The following is a 21,197-nucleotide window of genomic DNA, read 5'->3' on the forward strand; positions in this document are numbered from 1 at the left end:
AGGTGTTTCTGAGCGTTTGAAAGTTTGCCAGCCACTCCCTCAGTTGGCTTGGTTATGTCGCAGGGGTTACTTGATGAGTTAAACTTTGCTGGGTTCAAGGGAGTGCGAGGTAAAGAGTTGCTTGCCTCTCACACGTGGTCACCAGTGCAAGAGCACAGTAGGAACTTTGTAATTTGGGTAAGAAGCTGCATAACTGGGGGATGCCGGGGGAGGAATGGAGAACCACAAGGGAAGAAGGGCTGTGCTGGACGGCTGCAGCGGGAAGGAGGGATGTGATGCCAGCATGACTGTTGCCTGTGGTTCTGTGGCCCCGCTGGCATGATGTACGTGATCACAGCAGACCACAGTGACGGTCAACACTGGCAGCAAGCGAGGTGCCAGCTGGGCCACTCTAAGCTTGGTGGCAGCATTAGGAAGGCAGCTGCAAACGCTTGCTTGTTCAAAGAGGGCACCAGTCTTTGATTACTGGCCAGGATCATCCTTATTTGAAATCCCAATGGTGGTACAAGCCCTGGCCTGCACTTGATGTTTTTCAAAAGGCTCCAGCAGGGCCTATCCCTAGTGGTGGCCTGAGAGGTCACGGCGGAGATGCGTTTCTGTCCTCCCCGGCCAGGGAGCTGGGCCTCCGCCAGGCCCTCAGGCTGCCGACGCAGCGCAGGCCGCGGGGTCTCCATGGCAACTCGCGCCCCCGCGGCGGGGAGGTGCCACCCGCGGGCTGACTCCCACCGTGCACCGCGGCTGGCGGGAAACTACAGCCCCCAGAAGGCTTTGCGGGGAAGCACGTCCTCCCAGCAGGCACTGCGGCTTCCCCCTGCCGTGCCACTACGATTCCCAGCAGGCTGTGCGCGCCCGCCCGCCCCGCGTTGCCGGCTTGTCTTCGGTTCGCATCGGCTCCCGCGCCCGGTGGCTCCTTCCCACCCCTTGCTCTGTGGAGCCGGGGAGCGGCTGGGGCGAGGGGACGCCGCTGTTCTCTCCCGGGGGCTTGGCCGGGTGCGTGAAGTCCCGGAGCCGTGGCGGCCTTCATGTCCCAGCGTGCTTTGCGCGGCGCCACAACAAACATGGCGTCGGCCGCGGGGCCGTGGCGGTAGGCGCCGGCCCGGCTGTAGGCGCTGGCTCTGCGCGGTGAGTCGGGCTGTGCGGTGGCGGGGGCCCGTGCCCCGACAACCCCGGCGCTGCGGGCCGGCCGGGGTGCGGGCGGTGAACGTCGGGTACCGGTCCTCGTCCTCTCCTCGGTACTGGTGAGAGCGCGTCTGGGCCCAGCTCCGTGGGGGCTCCGGGCCCGGAGCACATGGGAGGTGAAGAGAGGCAGGAGGAGCCGGGTGAGATCAGTCTGGAGAAGGGAAGGCGAGGTGGAGACCGTGCTGCTGTTGGCAGGGCATAGGTGGAGCCTGATTTTGTAGGGGGTGTACTGGGGTAAGATGAGAGGTGCCATCCCTAAGTTACAACATGGGAGGTTCCCATCAGCGATAAGGAACACGAGGCAGGGACTTCTGCGGGGTTTGGGACTTCCTTTCATGACGGTATTCCAACTTGGATAGGGCAAGGCCCTGTTAAGCAATACGATCTAAGTTGGCCCTGCTTTGTGAGGGTGTTGGACCAGAGACATCATCCAGAAATTTGTTCTAATCTATATTGTGTGATCTTTTTTTGAAGGGAGCAAAGCTGCTAGCAGCAGTGCTTTGAGGATCCAGAAATAAGGAGCGAGGGAGGATTTGGCACTGTCCTGCTCAAGTGCTTCTCTGGAGTGGTGGGTGGGTACAGCAGACTGTCAGTAAGATGATCGCTGTCTCTTAGATATGTGCCTTTTTATGGTGAACAAACCTACTAGGAGCAAGCTGCTGTGCATTTGGATGAGGAATACAGGAAGAGTCATGATCTTTGGATGGTTAAAGACTAAAGTGCAGTAGGCCTGACTGAAAAATAAGTGAAGGCTGAGAGGCAATTTAAAAACAGTGCTAAACCTGGCAAATATGTCTTGAAGCATGGGAGGTAGGACCTTTTATAGGCTTTGGGGTTTTTTGTAGGTGATCAAGGTATAAGAGCTGTAGTCAGAGAATAAAAACCTAATGCAAAGAGGTCAAAATTATTTCTTTCCTTTCCATGTTCATTAAGAAGAATCTCCAGCCACATAATTTTATTTTGTGGGGATTTATAAGGGGATATCTATATATGAATTCCTGAAGAAGCACTGTAGAGCAAGTGTAGTGAACACTGCCATGCTGCTTCACAGCCATCTGCTCTGACCATAGCTTTTTGCCTCAAAACTCCTCTACCGTGGGAAGGACTAAAGTGAGCTTGATGTAATGCTGTTTTATAAAAAGAGTTTTAGGAGATGCCTGAAGAACTATTGGTTGGTTGAATGAGGAGCAGTAAACTACATTTGGATTTTCAAAAGGCATTCAACATGGTTTGCCACCAAAGGCTTTTAAAGAAATTAATCTGACACAGGAGAAGGAAGTTGTTGCTTGATGAAATAATTGGCTAATAAGATGGGAAACAGAAGATCAGCTGTCACAGAGGGGAGTGAGGAGGAGGAGGTTTTTTTCTGTCTTTGCTAGGGCCTATGTTCAGCATATCATAAGCTGTCAGGAAAAAAAAAAGTGAAAGCTGAGCTGACTAGTTTATCTTTTCTTTACTGCAATATATCAGTTTATTATCACAGTGTTATCAGTGAAGCTTTGAAGTCTTTATGCTTGTGGATGGCTGAATGATACAATAGCAGGTAATATTAACTGTAGGTGACTGCAGAGATGCAGCATGGGGCAGAGACAATCACAACTTCACTGTTGCGTATATATGCACATATTTATGTAAAGTGTGTATATAATACTTGGGATTGAAGTGAACATACAGGAGTGAGACCTTGGGGTAATAATAAACATTTCTTAAAAAAAAAAGCAGTTTAGTGCTTAGCAGTTGTACAAAAAGAAAACAAACGTCATTATTTACAAATACAGAAATTATATATAAAACACAAATTATAAATTTTATTTATATTATATATATATTATAGATATACAGCTGTGGTTAGCACACATCTTGAATGTTGTAGGCAGATGTGATCCTCACCTCAGAAACAGGTAAAGGAGAAGTTTAAGGTGTTCAGAGAAGGCAGATAAGGATAATTGAAGGTAGGGGGGCAAGTTCAGTTTTAGGAATGAATATGTCTCTGTGGAAGCTTTTGTCTGGAAGAGATATCTAAGCAGAATCTGATAAAGATCCGCAAAATTGCATGCGGAATGAAGTTTAATTGGGAAATGATTATTCACTGCTTCAGTGTAACTCATTGATTACTCACTGCTAATGCAAGAGCTACAACTTCCCAAATGAAATTATGGAGTGACAAGTACAAAACAAAAGGGAGCTAGCTTTGGGAGTCCTGGTACATGCTAAGAGGTCGCAAGGCTTCCAAAACAGACTGAAAAAAGTTCCCTAAGTTATTTGCCAGTGAGTTTCTGGCTCAAACATCTGGAAGAACAGATAATATTTTCATAAAATATCACTGTATTTTTGACTATTACACTCTTCCTATCTGAACTGGCCAATACTGGAGGCAGGTTCCTTGTCCACATGGATTTGTTGAGAGTGCAGGGATTTTGATGAGTTTCAGCAGCCTTACATACCTTTCTTGCAGGAAACTGGGCAACTTGGGCACTAGTTAATTATGGGTGTCTTAGAAGGACCTGTTTATTTTGCTCTGTGTGGTTTTGCTTATGCAAATTTCAAATGTGATGTATTTGATTCTAGTTAAAATTCCCTTCAGATCTGTGCTAACAGAAATGCTTTTCATTCACCCTTTTTTTGTTATATTAGTGCACAGTTTTGCATGTATTGGACATTCACTTTTAGAATGAACAGAATAAGATGAAAAAGTTATAAGCAAATTCTTCACTCAGAGCTGAAACAGTTTGTCCTGTTTGTCTTGGAGGATTAGAGGTGGATGGAGTCAATTACATTTTTTTTATAGTAAATAGATTATTTTATATTTTTTTAAGGACTGTTTTGCCTTCACAATGTTTGGGGACTTATTTGAAGAGGATTTTTCCTTTCTTTCAAACAATCATTGTGGAAAAGGGAAGAAAGCAAAGCCCAGAGATTCTGAGCCTCCAGCTCCCAGGGATTTCACCAACCTAAGTGGTATTAAAAATCAGGGTGGAACCTGCTACCTCAATTCCCTTCTGCAGACTCTGCTTTTCACACCCGAATTTAGAGGTAATGTGTTTAAAGTCTTCTTAAAGTAATGTTGGAATTTATTTTTTTTTACAGTGACTTGCATTTCTAGTTGTATATTAAAGAAACACCACAAACACAGATTGTTGTCAGGAACATTTTCTTTCAGTTCACTTCAAATAAGTTATTACAGACTACTTGGAGCTATTGGTTTGTAGAATTAGTATTGCCACTTCTGCCCAAAATATAAGTGTTACAAACATTAAATTTTCTTACAGGTAGACAGTCTGCAGTTTGTGTACGTAAGAGAGGTTACTGCTGGTCATAAAGCGTCATTCATTTTTTCAATGCAACCACCACAGTTCAAAAAAAAAATTTAGGTATTTTGCTATCTGAATACTTTCATGCTTATGTATGCTTTATTGCTATAGCTTGAACCAGTTGTGTAAGGATGAATGATGCTCAGAAATGTTACTTAATGTCTTAATTTGCAAAAAGGAATAGCATCAAAATGCTTGACTGTTAAAATACAATAAATCTTTAAAGAGGAGACTTTTTTCTTTTTTTTTTTAAATAGCTGTTTTTCTTTACATTTACAGAGGCGCTGTTTGCTCTAGGACCTGAAGAACTTGGGACTCTGGATGATAGCAGTAAACCAGATGCAAAGGTATTTAAAATTTTCTTGTCATTAGTCACTGCTGAATGTTGATTTGGAAGAATATTGTTTCAATTTGCATGAAGCTTCTTAGGAGAATGAATGAAAGCCGAACTTTGATGGTAAAAGGCAGTTTGATTGGCTGATCCTTGATTTTGCCCAAAGTTTTCAGTGCCATAAGCTTTTGCTTCAAAAGTAAGATCACAGAATGTGTTGGGTTGGAAGGGACCTGTAAAGGTCATCTAGTCCAACCCCTCTGCAGTAGTCTAGTCCAACTCTGCAGTAAGCAGGGACATCTTTAAGATGTTGAGCCTATTTCTGCTGAAATTGATAGCAGAGGTCATTTTGTCTTCATGTGGTGCAGGAACAATCTCAAAGTCTGTACAGTCCTTTCTTGTAAGAGATTTTTTTTTTTCACCCTGTAATTAAAGCTACAGTGCTACAACTTACTTGTTACCGGGGGGAGCACAGGGGAAGTAAATGCGTTCAGCCTGGATAACTGCACTGATGCTGTCTTGCTGTCTGAAGGTTTAACTGCCCTCCCATGTACAAGATGGTATGGGATTGGAATTTAATCTTTGTTTAAAAAGTGCTTATAAAGTTGACTACAGAATTTAATTCTTTAGTTAAAGTGACACAACTGGGTACTTGCAAAATTTTTTTCTTGATAAGCCAAAGATAAATATAGGCAACTGATTAAGCTTGTTGACATTAACCATTCTTCTTCCCATCTTGTTCCACCCCTCCACCAAACCCCTTTACTGAGCAAGGAGTAGCCTGTGCTAAATCTGTATGTCGTGATGCCTTGTAGCTGAGTTCTTAGGGTTTAGTGTTATGAAAAAATCAGAGGAAGTTGTCCTTTTTTATTGTGGTGATGGCTTAATTTTTATCTGTATAGTTTTGCTTTATCACAAAACCTATGTTCCATGATTGTATTTGGCTGAGTAAGGTGAGGCGCTGTAGATTTTTGGGAACCAAGTCTGACTGATGTTTTGGTGTGAATTGAGTAACCTATGAAAGCCATGGAGTGGTGGTTATGACGAGTTTTGTAAGAAATTGTTTTTCTTTTATTTTTCTTTTTGTTTAAATGATTGGTTTGAAGACTTTCTGATCTGCTGGGTATATTTTGTTTTTTCTTTCTAGGTTCGAATAATTCCATTACAACTTCAACGGTTATTTGCGCAGCTTCTGCTCTTGGACCAGCAGGCTGCATCTACGACAGACCTTACCGAGAGCTTTGGGTGGAACAGTCATGAGGTACAAAGCACTAACAGTGACACCATCACTGAAAAACTTTTTCCTGAATGAAGATTTTTTTTTTTTGAAGTTTGACATTTAAGAAATATCTTAAAATACTTCAGGCTGCAGAGATAGTGTTGAACTGGGTCAACTATTGCTGTATACTCCACATGAAGTAAATGCCAATTGTTTGCAGTGAGAAACAGAAGAAAATTGTTCTGTTAGATACAATTTCAGTAGCTTTTCCTTTGTTTTTACAGGAATGTTTTTCTGGCAGTAATTAGGGTTCTTGTCCTTCAAACACTTAGATCCTTACTTAAATTGAACTGTGTAACTTGGCATTTAGTCTAAATCTACCCAAGTGAAAGTGTCTTGTGTGGGTTATAGTTTACATAGCTACTAAGACAGCATAACTAATTAAGAATTATAAATTATAGTAAAGGTAGTAATTTACAACTCAAGGTAGTAAATGGGTATTTGCTAGAAATGGGTATGGGTAAGTCATTGAAGCAGCTGTCTTTGTCACAGTTTATATGTTGTTTTTAAGCAATAAGCAAAGCAGATGGCACTACTTTATTTCTTCAAGTTTGTTTTTTTTTTGATCATGCAGGAAATGAGGCAGCATGATGTGCAAGAATTAAATCGGATTCTGTTCAGTGCTTTGGAAACTTCCCTTGTGGGGACTTCAGGTCATGACCTTATTAACCGATTGTACCATGGGATTGTTGTCAACCAGATTGTTTGTAAAGAATGCAAGAATATCAGTGAGAGACAGGTAAAGCCAGATGATTTCCCAGGGTAGATTTCTGTTGAGTTTGTTGAAGATATTTTAAATGTTCCTTTTTTTTTTTTTAAACTCCAAAAATAATTACATATTTCTTGAGTGTCACTGGTGGCCTTGTAGAATCTAGGTAGTGTGTATTGGTTAGAGCGCTGCAGACTTGAAAATGTGAAAATTATGCATGACTTTGTTGTTAAGTCTTTGCTGGCATTTTTGAAATCACCTACATCAGGCTGTGACTCAGAGATGAAAAAACAAGTGTTATTGCTTCTTCTGAGTTGGCAAGCGTTGCCTTTAGTAGATGTAGTTAGCAGAGAGCTGAACATATCTTTACAGTCTTTTATGCTCTTCATAATTTAAAAAAGTCTGTTTGTTTTTTTTTAATTAATTTCTCCTCTGTGGATGTATGGGGTTTTTTTCCCCATCAGCAATGACAGCAAAATGAATGCTTACCTCTGCTGTGGTGGATGGGATGAGCATCTTTCTACTGTACTGTGAACTTACACCACTTACTACCTTACTTTTTCTTGTACTTCTGCATAGGAAGATTTCTTAGACCTAACGGTGGCGGTAAAAGGTGTTACTGGCTTGGAGGAGGCCCTGTGGAACATGTACGTAGAAGAAGAGTACTTTGAAAATGAGAACTTGTATCAATGCGGAGCCTGTGATAAACTTGTTGAAGCTTCAAAGGTAATGCCTTGGTGATTCTCAGTGTTGTTTGCTAACAGTTAGGAACTTTGTTTACATTGCTGTGTCTACCCTCTAACTCCAGAAATCAAAAATCTGTATCTTTAATCAGGTGGTATATAACAAGAGGATGCCAAAATCTGACCTGTTCTTTAAACCTTGGCAATTATGTCAAGAAAAGCTCATGACTCGTTTCTTGACTTTAATGTTGTTGCAGTCTTTAATCTAGCTAATGGTGGATGGGGTGGCATGTAGTTTTGAGAGTATTGCCTTATTCACGCACCTCTACAGGCACCTGGCTTTGGACATTTCACAGGATAGGCTAAAAGATAAGTTAGAATATAAAAAAAGAAAAACAAACAAACAAAAAAAACAAACCAAAAAACAAACCCCATCAAAATAGCTCCATGTAATGAAGAAAACCATGGAAATTCTCTCATGAAGAACCCAAATGGGAGAGAACAATAATAAGCAAGTGTTGCTCTGCCCAGGGAAATGGGATCTGTTGATCAGGGTATCACATTGTGTCCCTGATGCAGAACAGGTTCTTGCAGTGATATATTAACACCTTAGTAAGTGTTTTCAATATGTTTTGTAGTGCTAGAGCCTTCAGGTAAGTAAGAATGTATTCATGCAAGGAACCATCTAGCTCTTCTAACATGCAAGACGCTAGGTGTGTTTTCACAGTGTGTGCCTGTGTTGTTTCCATTTGCCAGCTTGCTTCTGGTATAACCGCCAGCACTTTGTGTCCTCTCTCAGTGAGCCGTTCAGCCACATGCTAAGCCAATGTCTTCCATCTATGGGCACCACCAGGAGTTTCCCTCCATCTGAGAGGCCAGGAACGAGGAGGATAAAAATCTGGGCAGCAGGTGGACAGCAAAGCCGCAAAGGCATGTTCCTGTGGTCAGAATGTGGACTGTGAAAGTCTTCTCCTTTGGGCAGTAGCTTGAAGATGCTTTTGAAGGAAGCCGATGGGTTTGAGTTGTGCTGCTTTGTCATAATCTAGTGAATGACTTACTGCTTTGATCTCTGCTCAGCTATGGGTGAGAACTGTTGGTTTTGAGTTGTCTTTTAAAAAATTGCTTGTATAGCCAAATGCAGTGACCCTTTTCCTGTGCTGAGTCATCGGAGTTCCTCAGTGTTCAGTGGAGAACTGTTGACATTAAGCCTGTGATGTTTATTGAGAGTGGTCCCCAGGAGCTCAGGGACACCCAGACTGGAATACTCCTATGTTTGGCCTGGTTCCATGCCTTCACCCCTGGTCACATTTGGAAAGCTTCAGATGCTTGACACTTGTCTACCTCAAACCAGGACAAATGGTATCCGCCAAGGGACCTGTGTACGTGACTCTGAGTGCTTTGTTAAATGGTGGTTTGGTTGGTAACACTGGTTACTGTCTGACATTGCAGCCTGCGGCATCCTTGTGCTAACAGCCTGTCCCTGCTTGTTGGTTTATAATAGTTTGGACTGGTTTCCCCAACATAGTACTCGAATTTAAGACTTTCTATTTGTCTCCTCACCCATCCCCTTGGCCAGGGAATGGCAGCCCAATGAGAACTTTACGAGAGTTGTAGGTCTTTGAATTGCATTTTTCAAGAATGATACAAAGTTGTGTTTGGTTTTCTTCTTTCATGCTGTAAGTGGCTTGATTATAAGGGCTGATTTGTGTTAAACTTTGCTGGGTTCAAGGGAATGCGAGATAAGAGTTACCTCTCAAATGTGCTTATCCATCCAAGAAGCCAGTGGGAACTCTGATACTGGGTAAGAAGTCACACAGCTGGGAGATTCCAGGGTGTGAATGGACAACCTCAAGAGAGAGGAGCTGTAGCAGGCAAGAGGAACGTTGTTTCAGCATGACTGCTGCTTGTGGCTTTGTGGCCCTGTGGGCATGATGTGTGGGATCACAGCAGACTACAGTGAGAGTTGACACTGGCAGCAAGTGAGGTGCCAGCTGGGCCACTCCAGGCTTGGTGGCAGCATTAGGAAGGCAGCTATCTAACAATGTGACCACCTGCCCGCACGCAGCCTGTTTCAAAGATAAGATGGCCCATACCTACCCACTCCATTCCTCCCTTCCTTCAGTACTCTGTGGGTCTTCAGATGTTACTCTTCCCACTTTTTTGTTTTGGCCTTTAAAGATATTAATAGCTAAAGAATCTTGTGTTCCAGAACTTTAACAAATTTTAATCGTGCAGTCTGATTTTTTCACCCTGAACTTGGAAGAACATGCAAAATCCTTTGTGCCACTAAGCTCTGCAATGAAGTCTTTGCAATTGACACAAATGAAATACCTAATTCAGGGGGTTTCCTAAACCCTGTGTGTGCTCCTGGGAGGCTCTCCATTGTGGCTCTGCAAATGCAGAGTGGGATGAAGACACTGGAAAGGCTCGGAAGCATGTCCATTGAATTTACACTTACATTCAGAGGTGATACAAGATGGTTGGTTTTGCTTCGTGCTAGGGTTCCTGATGTGCTCATGCACCAAGTTGTTCGATCTTGATTAATATTCTTCCTTGCTAAAATGGATTGTGTTGTCTTCCCTGCCTTGAAGCCCCTCTCCTGCATAAATGAGGAAGACTTGTAACGCTTGCTTGGTTGTTCTGTGGCTGGCTGTGTAGGGTCTTCCAGGATACACCTGCCCTATGCTGCTCAGGCACAGCATTGTGCTCATTTACTGTAGCCCACAGATCTTAGTCAAGGCCCTTTTCTTCAAGCAGAATGGCAAATCTTGAGCAAAATGCCACTGTGATATATTCTGGTGGCATTTTTCAGACCGTTTCTGTTGCATTTGGAGGCAGCCCAACATTCACACAGCAGCAGGCTGCACAGTACGTGTGGGAGTGATCTCATTTTCTGGACAATATACACCTGTCAGAGATAGTTACATTACAGATAGGATCATTTCTGACTTCCACATTTGAAAACACTGTGCCTGTACGAGCTCTGACCTGTCCTTGGGGTCACACAACCCCAAAGAACTGCAAAACTCCTCAATGGTCATTGGAATAAACCTCAGGTGAAGTACAAATGTTGTGTTGGGAGGAGATGATTAGGATGGGCTGGAAAAGCCATAGCCCAAGCTTCAGTTGAGGTCCTTCCCTTGCAGCAGAAGCAAGCACGTAGGCTATGTTTGTGGGTAGAGCTTCATTCATAGGTATTTTTTCTTTAGGGGTGGCTTCAGGGCCTATGCCAGGTGCTGAGTCCCCCACTGTTCAGCTGGGACTGGGGAAGCTACCGCGTGTTGCTCTTCTGCAGCCCCTGCTGCTCAGCGGGAGTTGAATTTGTGGTTTTTCTCTGGGCTCCCAGGGTCTGCGTGGGGTTGTTGGTGGTAGGTGCTGTGCAAGGGGCTGACAGCAAAGTTCCTGGGAAGACGCTGTATAGTCTGACTTCATGCGTAAGCACAAACCCAGGGGTTTGAAGCAGTTGCTTCTTAGTATAAAATGCAAGAAAATCCTCTCACAAAGAACATTCGGGCTATGGAAATGTAATTACTGACTGGAATTTCAGCAATGCCCTTCTTCGTTTTCTGTAGGAGGATGAAGTATGGTACCGGTGATCACCATTCATGGAAGGTGTAGGGCTTTACACAGGGGAAAGATCTTGATTGCTTTCAGGATGTCAAGTTGGTAGGGAACTTGAGAATTAAGGAATACATTTTAAAAATGAAAACATTGGTTGTGTCTGCCTGTTTGTAACAAAGCTTTGTTGTGAAGTAAAGAGTTGACCATAGCAAAGTGGAAACATTATTCTCTATAACCGTGTGCTTACAGCTTTTCAAAATCATTTTACAGTCTGCTAAACTACGCAAGTTGCCACCCTTTCTCACTATTTCTCTCCTGAGATTTAACTTTGACTTCGAGAAGTGCGAACGATACAAGGAAACAAGCTGCTATACATTCCCTATCCAGATAAATCTGAGGCCTTTTTGTGAGCAGGTTTGTGCTGTTATATTTGTTAAAGTTTCTATATAATCTGCAGAGATCTGATATCTTTTATTTTGCATTTTGTCAGGGTAAAGTATTCGAGAAACTTTGGGGTTTTCTTCTGTCCCTGATGCCAAATTTTTGGAATTCCAGTTTGTTTCCAAAAGACCACCATTCTAACTGAATGGGAAAATACCTTGTAGCTATGCAAGGGGAAAGGGTATAATAATTACCTAAAACTTAATCTGACAATTTCTTGAAAGGAAGACTATCACCTGGAAATTGAAATTAAATTTGGGATTGTATTGTCATTGTCTGATAATATCATGTATAAATTTAGCTATACATTTTTTATGTGCCTGTAGTTATTTCATTTTTCTTAGGAATCTGTCTTTGCATTCATCCATAGGTATTTTGATTATAAACAGCTACACTCAATGACAATTTTTGATCCTTAAAATATATAAAGAATATACTTAATAGAGGCACTGTTATTGAAAAAGCCATTTTTCTTATTGAGATGTTGCAGAAGCTTGGAAATTTCTCAGTGTTTGCATCTGAGGAAGACTTTTTTTTTTCTTTTCAGTTGGTTTCTTTATATAAATGTGTTGCTTTTTTTTTTTTAGTCTCTTAAACAAAATAAGCCTGGTTATGAACAAACGGGGTGAACTGTTATATTATTTGCATCAATGTTTCATTATTTGAAGTTTCCAGTTTGTTCACAATCATGTCTAAAAAGTTGCTTAGTAAGCCTGTTCCTTTTGTCTGTGGTTTGTGTCAGTCCATACTTGTGTTCCCCAGCACTGAAAAGCCAGTTCAGTCTCCGCACGTGCGAATGTATACTGAGAAATATCTGAAGCTATGCTGATGGTATAAAACTCTCCTTGTGTGAAAGAGTTACTGATGTGTATTATTGTTGTTATTATTGTTTTTCTTTTTAAAGACTGAAATGGATGATTCAGAGTACATGTATGAGCTCTTCTCTGTTATTATACATAAAGGTGGCTGCTATGGAGGACACTATCATGTTTATATCAGAGATGTGGATGAATTAGGAAACTGGCAGTTACAAGTAAGTCCTAAAGGTTTTTCATCCTTGCTTGATGTGCCTCATTTTTCAGAGAAGCATTAAAAGCTAGTGGATAAAATGTACATCCAAACTAATTAATATTTTAGCGAGGCATTTGGTCTCTTACCTCATTGGGAAGGCTGGTTTTCCACAGTAGGTGGTCTCTATGAAGATTTTGTAGCAAATTTTAGCTTTTGGATCTGCTAAACTATCTCACATTACTGGGCTCACTATAAATGAATTAATATCTTTGCTCAAGACTAGCACAGTCATTTTAGTGGATGACGCTGGCTGTCTGTAAATAATGCAAATGCCTTTTCTGTTTTAAGAAAAAGCCCCCGATAGTGAATATTCTGTATGACAATATACAGTCTGTAACAGGTGTCAGAGACAGCTTATCAGAACTTCCTTCACGCTTCTAAATTGTGCATACTAATGTTAGTACAGAATAGATTAGAAAACCGCTAGTTGTGTGTGAAACAACAGTATTTGTGAGTCTATTCTGTTTCTTATACAGGAGGAAGAGGATAGGCTGATTGAAGATAAGCCTTTAAGAGTTACAGAAAATGCCAAAGAAATAGAAAATCCATTGGCAGTCTTGAAAGGGATTTTATCAGAGGTATGGTATGTAAGGAGTTTACTGCTTTGATTTTGATATTAAGAAACCTAGAAAGGGTTAGTGTATGCAACAGTGGGCAGGTTTAAGTGTACAGAACTCTTCTGAACTTATTGCGAAGCATATAAAACTTGTAACTTTACCTGACTTTAATACTAATAGTGTCTCTTCATACAGAAAACAGCCTTTTTTGAGTATTTCTTAAGTTGCTCACCTAAGCTGTTGCAAAATGTGATGTTACCTTGGCTTATTAACAAATAGGAATGATTTAAGCACTTCAGAATCGACTTTTGTAGCCTTTGTTTTATTTTTTCTGTAGGAAGAATCTAAACAAATTCCCGTGGATCAATTAGGGCAGAAATTATTGGAGAAATATGGGGTGTCCTGGAATAAGAAATACCGAAAACAATGTGGAGCGTTACGGAAGGTAATATGCGTGTATGTTAGTTTGGTTTTTACGGTTAAGATAACTTTACGTTTATATTCCTGTTGAATGGTCAGTGGATGGTAATTGAAAATACTGGCACTTGGACTAGCGAGATAGAGGATGTGTAAGAGGTTTGTAAGATAAATTAGTAAACTGGGTGACACAGAAAAGACTCTTAAGGGACTGTCTCCCTGAAGGTGCAGGGTGGTTGGTGTCTCCCCCATCTCTCAAGAGCCACGTTTTGGTTTGTGTAATTTGGACACCATGCTTGTTTGAAGTATCTGCTACAATGAAAGCAGAGAACAGAGTGGATAAGCTGGGCAAAAGTCGATGAGGTGGTTTTAATTTCTTGAGATGCCACAATGGATAGCGTTAATTTGGGTAAGGTACAGCTCAGCAGACCAGAACTGAGCTCAAGATCCCTGCCTGGCAAATAGAGAAGGGAGCACTTCTGTGGATACCGGGGAGAGGAAAGTACCAGTGTTAGAGAGCTAAACTGGTTGGGCTGGTACTCTGTGTGTCTGATAAAGCAGATGCTTTTTGATTGCCTATAGAGCATCCATAGCTCCCTATGCTACCTTTCCAGGGACAGAGTTTATGCACTTGTCAGAAGTGTTTTAAAAGCACTCTAGTGTCTCAAGCAATCTTTGAAATTCAGAAGTTAGTCTGATTTAATTCATAGTGATGCATGTATGTTAAAACCAATTCCTTCGCAATGTCTCGCATGATAGTTTGAAGTTTTATGTGAAACGAAGCTAGCAAAAGCATATAAAACATCAGGCAGATAAGTGGTGGTAGGAAAATTACGTTTTTCTGTCTAAAGTGAGGAGGAATACATGAAGAAGCATCATAAACCTAAGGTTGAAGGGATGGGGTTTGTGTATCAATTTGAGGATGAATCTGGTGAAGTAGCTAATGCAGGCTGCTATATTTAAAACTGGGTGTCGTCTTCATCTTGTCCTTGCTTTCCTTTTAGTATTTGCAGAACCATCCTCAGATATTTCAGTTCAGTCCTGATGAAAATAAGGTTGGTTTGAAGGAAAAACACAAGCTCCTGTTTAAGTCAGATTCTCAAGGACAAACTCTCCAAAGCCCTCTTCAGAAGAATGTCCAGTGGAATTCAGAAAAAAACCCTACAGGGCCAAGGGACAATTCTGCTGGTTGCCATTGGTTTGATCTGAATGATTCAAAAGTCCATCCGATCAAGGAGAAGGATATTGAGAAACAATTTCAGGGTAAAGAGAGTGCCTACATGCTGTTTTATCGAAAATCTCAGTTAAAAAGACCGGCTGAAGGTACACAAAGCTCATCTTGATATTTGGGGGGTTCCTTCATCAACAGTTTGTTTTCTGGAAGGCAAAGGCTGTTGGGCCTTTCTGTCCTTTACAAGAACTGAAGATACAGTTTTCTTTCTAGTGCCCATTTGAAAAAAGGGTAAACTAAGATACACAGAGGTTACCTCCAAGGAGGTACTGACCAGTTAATTGGCTGTGGCTGACACTAACTCTTTCCTAGTACGCTTCACAGATACTAGCAGAACATCCCCTACTAAAACAAATACAAGTTGTTGCTAACAGCATTCATGTATCAGTTTCCTGTGGGGAAAGAGTGATGGGAAGAAGTAAAAGCACTCGTTTGTTCTTTGTATCATCTTGCAGTTTCATTTTCTCTATTATGAAAGAATGCAATGTCATTGCTCTGAATTTTCAATGATTACTGTACTGTAATGTCTCATCTTGATCACTTTTCTTGTTTGCCAAAACACATGTGAAGCAGCTGAGGCCAAACTAGCCTATATTATTTGTTGCAGCGCGAGGAAATCCAAGGTACCAAATTCCTGAACACCTTCTGAATGAAATGAATGCTGCTAATACTGAGCTGCAAAAAAAGAGGTATATTCATGTAAATGTACCAATCTCTTAAAAAGCATTCTTGATCTGCAGATCTCCCAGGGGATATAAAATGAAAGAAACCTGTGTTGAGCCAACTACTAAAATGATTCAACATCATAGAGGTTAATTGAGGAATACAACTTATACGTCCAGATTCTGCCTTCTGCTGGTTCCCTGCCTCCCTGTTAGTGGCATAACTGTAGGCGTTCTACAGAATTTCAAGGGAAACTTATATACAACTTAAAATTGCACCATTTTTTTGTGAAAATCAGTGCAATTCTGGAAGGAGAATGGAATATGTTATCTTAATTATGTTTATAGAGGGAGTTCTCCATTGGGAGAAGGGTGAATGACTTGCTTTGCTGTGGAATGCCAGATAAATGGTATCTTTTGCCAGAAACGGAGCCAGGCTCTTTTCAATGGTTCCCAGTGACAGGACAAGGGGCAATGGGCACAAGCTAGAACATAGGAAGTTCCGTTCAAATACACGGAAAAACTTCTTTACAGTGAGGGTGACAGAGCACTGGAACAGGCTGCCCAGGGAGGTTGTGGAGTCCCCTTCCCTGGAGATTTTCAAGACCCGCCTGGATGCAGCCCTGAGGGATGTGGTTTAGGCAATCCTGCTCTAGCAGGGGAGTTGGACTAGATGATCTCTAGAGGTCCCTTCCAACTCTGAAGATTCCGTGATTCCGTGAAACGTGGAGGAAAAAGCTAGTGGTATTCAGGTTGGTTGAAATTTTTCCTTCTGTTGAGGAACACACAGAACCAATGATAACACCTGAATGACAGTTAAGCTATCAAAATAGACACACACATGAGACACAAGTCTTGTGTGGTATCTCTGTACTGGGCAAATGTCACTCTCTTATTTTTTTTTAAATGGTATATTTGCTGCTACGTTCAGCTAATAGAACTGGATACAGGTATGAAGTTGGAAGGCAAGGCTGTGTCTGTCCTGACTCAGTTTCCATGAAGTTTTTCTCTCTCTGCATTTCAACAGAGTACTGATCTGGAACACAGCCTGAAAAAAAAACCTTATAATTTCCACATTGCTAAAGATGAAGTTTGCCATTCTGTTTAGAAAGGTAGAAGCAAGATGTAGAAACACCCAGAATGTACCGTTATAGTGCTTATGTGGAGGATGTGTACACTAGCTCTGTGTTGTACAACATGTAAATCACTGTCATCTTTGAGCACCTCTTTGCACCCCTTAACGGAGTGGGCAATGGGACAGTGAATTTAGCCTTGAGGGTATCGGTTCCAGGACAATTTGAACAGAAGCATCTCTGAGATAAGCTATCCATGTGTTGGTGTGAAACTTTCTAGTTTATTATTGTGTTATTCTTTCGAAGAGCGGAATGTGACTCAGCAAACAATGGCATTGATTTACATCTCCATTTGAGCTCCTGTTATAAATTTCACAATGGGGCTTTGCATCCTTCACTTACTTGGAGAGAGAGTGTTGTGGATTTGACTATCGATAGAAGAAAAATGCTAGGAGACCTTCGACAATCAGTATTCCAGGTATTTCCTATATTAAATTAACTCAAACACTTCATTTTTACATGAGCTACAGCAACATTTAGTATGTATTTATCCCACAATTTTTATCTCAATGCGACATTTTCAACAGTAAATGTCATTTTAAGAGGCTAAATACTATATGGATTTACAGTGAAGGAAACATTGGTTTGAGGTCTGTTCTTGAAGTATTGAAGAAGCCATGAAATTGACGAAACTAACTATATAGACTTTAAAGTCCTCATAAGCGAATTATTTGTATTTGGGCAGCATGTCCATGCCATCATGGGTATGGATCGATGCTTTGCAAAACTCCAGGCTTATTCTTAACATTTCAAGTTTGATAGATTTGTGTTTGTATTTTCAAGGAGCTAGCTGTGTTTAACAGAAAATAATCAGAGTAGTTGAAGAAAAAAAAATTAGTTAAAAGAAATATTTAGCTAATAGAATATTTTATTATATATATATAGAATATTTTATATATATATAAATATTATTTAGAAATATTTATTGAACATGGTATCTTTGCATTTATTCTCTAGTATGATGCAGGAATATGACAATTGGTCAAATGCATTTTTGTAGATATCTAAATCAAAGCTAACTTAATGCCAGGAAATGCTGCTTTTCCTGTACCTCACAAGCTTTTGGCTAGTGTCCAGTTGAAACTTCTTTTTTTGTCTGTCTGGTGTCCAGTCTGAAAGGTCAAGTCCTAAATGCTTGACTGTTTTCTGTGTAACTAGGCTTGTTGAAGTAAATATTTGTGACTTGTTAAGTGTCAAAGTGAGCTTGGCAGCCAGGCTATAACAGCTTTAGCGAGGTTGTAATTTTGAGTGATGTGAATTGTTGAATTGTTGCTTGCCATTGTTTTTTTTATATATATATTTATTATTATTCCCAATTAGATGTTGGAATCTTGGGAAGGAGACATGATTCTCAGTATTGCCAGGCCTTTACCAGCAGGACTGCATCTTTACCAGATACTTGATGGTAAGACTACTACATACAAGGCTTCCATGTTATTTATATGTTGTATTTACTGCAGACATTAAGGATTTCATATGTAAAACATCTTGGAGATGCGTATTACTGAACACTCTTCAAACTCAAACTTACCTGCAAGTCCACTGCTGTTACTTAGGACACTTTTTATTAGTGAAATGGAGGGGTTTTGAGACCTTTATGTGTAATCTTTGCTGTGAAGTGCAGTAAGACTGCAGCTCTTATGCAGGTTAAACGCATTTGCTGACAAAAATGTACCAGTCTGTATTTTGACCTTGATTTGCTTATGAATGTTTGCTTTCGTAGTATTTACCTAATAGATATAGGATAGGATAGAAGAGAGGAGCCAGGGTGACATAAAAGAAAAACGTAGGTTAAATCTAAGCTGACGTAGGAATTTTGTAAAGGAAAATGTTTATATAAGGAGGACTTTAATTTATTAAGAGTACATTAGTATTTTAAAATCATGAGTTCTGTCTCCAGCAATTCTAGGTGTTAGTCTTCAAAAGCCTATTCAGCCGCTTTTGAATTTTATAGTCTTTGTGGCACTCACAGCTGCTGTAAATATTCTTCCACATACTAGTACCTGTTCTTTAAATGGCAATGACTTTTAAAAAGTCTGAATCTGACCTGTAGTAGGAAGGTAAAAGAAACTGCAGCAGGGGCATTAGTATTGCAAAGAATGAGCTTGGGACGTACAGTATGTAACTCGGTTATTAAATCCAAGCTTTTTATTTTAAATCTATTGATTCACTGTTAAATCTCATGTAGATAATCCTGACCAAACAGCTTTGCCAAGTGCTAACTTGGGCCTCAGTTTGCAAGGGAAATTGAGTTGAAACCTTTGTGCTGGGGCCCTCTTTGCTGTAAGGATGTGTACCCACTTGTGTTGCTCTTGCTACATGAGTGAACCCTAACTTAGCCTCTGAAAACACCGATCACACGGCGGCTTTCATAATGCTCCACTTGAGCCAGAGCAGAATGTGCCACATGTTGTTTCGTGGGGGGCAAGAACTTGATGATTTGCTCTTTTTTAGGAGATGAGCTGACGCTGGATGGCATTGGGCTGGCCGATGGAGCAGACATCTTCGTGTGGAATGGGAAAGAGGTAAAAGAACCAAATACCCTCTCTCCTTGACAATTCTGAAGTGACAAGATGCAGTCTCCAGACACAGGTTTGGAAATGTTGATCAGGTCTGCGGATATGCTGCTGACATACCAACACTGGCACTGGGGACACCGCTTCAGCCTCATCTAGGATACTATGTTTTTACAGCTTGTCAGCATACCTTGTGTGATGTACAGTGTGCTGCCTGATAAAATTATAAACGGAATTATACTCTGCAGAGTGTGATATGGTCAGATTGAGAGGTGCCCGTAGATATCCAGTGCCAGTTACATTGGGAGTGTATTCTGAAAATATCTGGTGCCTTTTGGAAGGAGATTGGTTGATAGTAATGCATGAACAAAAATTTAATGCCCTGTAAAATTAGACCTATGAATGATTACTTCTGTGTATGGTCTCCCTGATATATTGTGCTTCTTTTCTAGTGTTGCATCTTCCTTTTAATATTAAGGATTCTGTGTAACTTTCAAATGCTTGCTTCAGTGGTTATGCAACACAGCATTTTATTCCATCTCTGTAATGGAATAAAATTTTACTTTTAAAAGACTCTTGTTATAAAAGTATACACTTTCTTTCTGATTTATCACCCACCCCCAAAACCCAAAAGAAAACATCTAGTAACAGAGTTGTTCTTGTTGTGGTTATACTTTTAGTATGGTCTTCACTAATCCAGCTTCCTGACAAATTGCTTTGGTCAAGGAACTATATTTTTAGCCTAGGTTGAATATCAGAAAGGCCAGATTTTAAAATCTAACTCTTTTGATCTGCTCAGTCGTGCTTTTGGGCAGTTCTTTAATATCTTGATGGGCTAAAGTCCTCTATTCTTAACCTGATGGAGACCAAGTGTCCACTGGTTTCCCAGCTACTGTTACTGATATATTTGCTGTACATGCAGACTTGGAACAGACCTTAACGTTATTCCTTCTCTTCCCAACACCTTTGACTTGCTGTAGTTGTTTGTTCAGTAGGCATTTGGTCATTGTTTGGTCATTTCAGTAGGCATTAGGAGGCTCAGTAGGCCTCCTCCTAATGAGGAGAGAGGGGCCGTCTTTGTGTCTCAATAATTTTATTGTTGTTATTTATTAATGTCCAGTCTTTTCCGTATTTTATTGATCACCTCTGCCTCAATCTTGCATTCCTTACTTCAGGTTGGTGGCACGAAGGTAATGACGGGCCCTGATCATGAACCTGTGGTTATAAACGTTCTTCGTTTAGCGGAGCATAATGAAGGTGGGAAAGGTCAGCATTTCACAGAATCGCAGCACGTCTTTTCATGCAGCACAAGACTAGGTGATCTGCGCAGAGCCTTAGCACCGTCAGGAGGAATCATCTTAAAGAACGGCTCAGGACCAGATAAAGAAGCCAAGAACTGGGAAGTTTTTCTTGAAGAAGATATGAAGGAAACAGTCAAAAGTGTTGGTCTGACGGATGGATGCTCAGTGCTAATCTTAGACAGCCATGACCAGAGGTAACCATTTTGATAAGAAGTATAATTAAACAAAAAATAAACTTTGGCAGAATCTTTGTAATTAAATTATGCTAACTATATAGAAATTCTTTTAACTAATTGTCACTTTGAGCATTTTAATTCAAGATAACGTAATCTTAAATTTTGGGGATCAGGTACTTAGCAACTATTAGATATTTCTTCGCTCTTGAGGGACTTGGTGTGGGATGAGAGACCACAGCAGTATCAGAAGAGTATGCAGCTCTGCTGAATCTCCCAGTTGAATCTGAAGTTGCTATGGGCAAGTTTCTGGTCTCATTTCACTTCCCAGTGTTTAGCCCTGAGGTTAGGTTCCTGTTTTCAAAGACGTGTATATGTGCTTGTTACGTAAATTCTGACTTCGTAGTTGAAGCAGTATTGAAAAATTGAGATTAAATCAAGCAGTGAGGGTTCTTCACCAAAAGCTGTTTCTGTGTTTATATATGGTAGAAGAGAGACATAGAAAATCTCAAATTTTAGTTATGACTAGGTACGCTTTTACATATTTTTTTTCCAGAAGCCTTAAATCCAGCCTCAGAAAGTGACTTAGACTCTGATGTACCTTCAGGAGCTCAAGTCCTATTGAAAGGCAGTTACCAAAAC

At 40.8% G+C, this 21,197-nt stretch overlaps 1 protein-coding gene across 16 annotated transcripts in view; it reads left to right on the forward strand.

Annotated features, from left to right (window-relative positions):
- Positions 1-851: 851 nt before the first annotated feature.
- USP40 (ubiquitin specific peptidase 40) overlaps positions 852-21,197 on the forward strand; it is a 38,843-nt gene continuing 18,497 nt past the window's right edge. For 4 of the 16 annotated variants that reach the window (XR_008467678.1, XM_054208672.1, XM_054208679.1 and 1 more), the window contains exons 1-16: positions 2,038-2,722; positions 3,996-4,212; positions 4,770-4,837; positions 5,969-6,082; positions 6,675-6,839; positions 7,389-7,535; positions 11,303-11,467; positions 12,399-12,527; positions 13,042-13,143; positions 13,460-13,567; positions 14,544-14,862; positions 15,378-15,459; positions 16,812-16,983; positions 17,886-17,970; positions 19,020-19,090; positions 20,257-20,576. Coding sequence is in view for 14 of the 16 variants with exons in the window: in XM_054208672.1 (XP_054064647.1) it covers positions 4,014-4,212; positions 4,770-4,837; positions 5,969-6,082; positions 6,675-6,839; positions 7,389-7,535; positions 11,303-11,467; positions 12,399-12,527; positions 13,042-13,143; positions 13,460-13,567; positions 14,544-14,862; positions 15,378-15,459; positions 16,812-16,983; positions 17,886-17,970; positions 19,020-19,090; positions 20,257-20,576 (2,246 nt within the window). In the remaining 2 variants the exon portion in view is untranslated. The other 12 variants (XR_008467679.1, XM_054208687.1, XM_054208678.1 and 9 more) reach the window with 10 other exon arrangements.

Source organism: Rissa tridactyla, chromosome 7 (genome assembly GCF_028500815.1).
Source record: "Rissa tridactyla isolate bRisTri1 chromosome 7, bRisTri1.patW.cur.20221130, whole genome shotgun sequence".
In the NCBI taxonomy this organism is placed as follows: domain Eukaryota; kingdom Metazoa; phylum Chordata; class Aves; order Charadriiformes; family Laridae; genus Rissa; species Rissa tridactyla.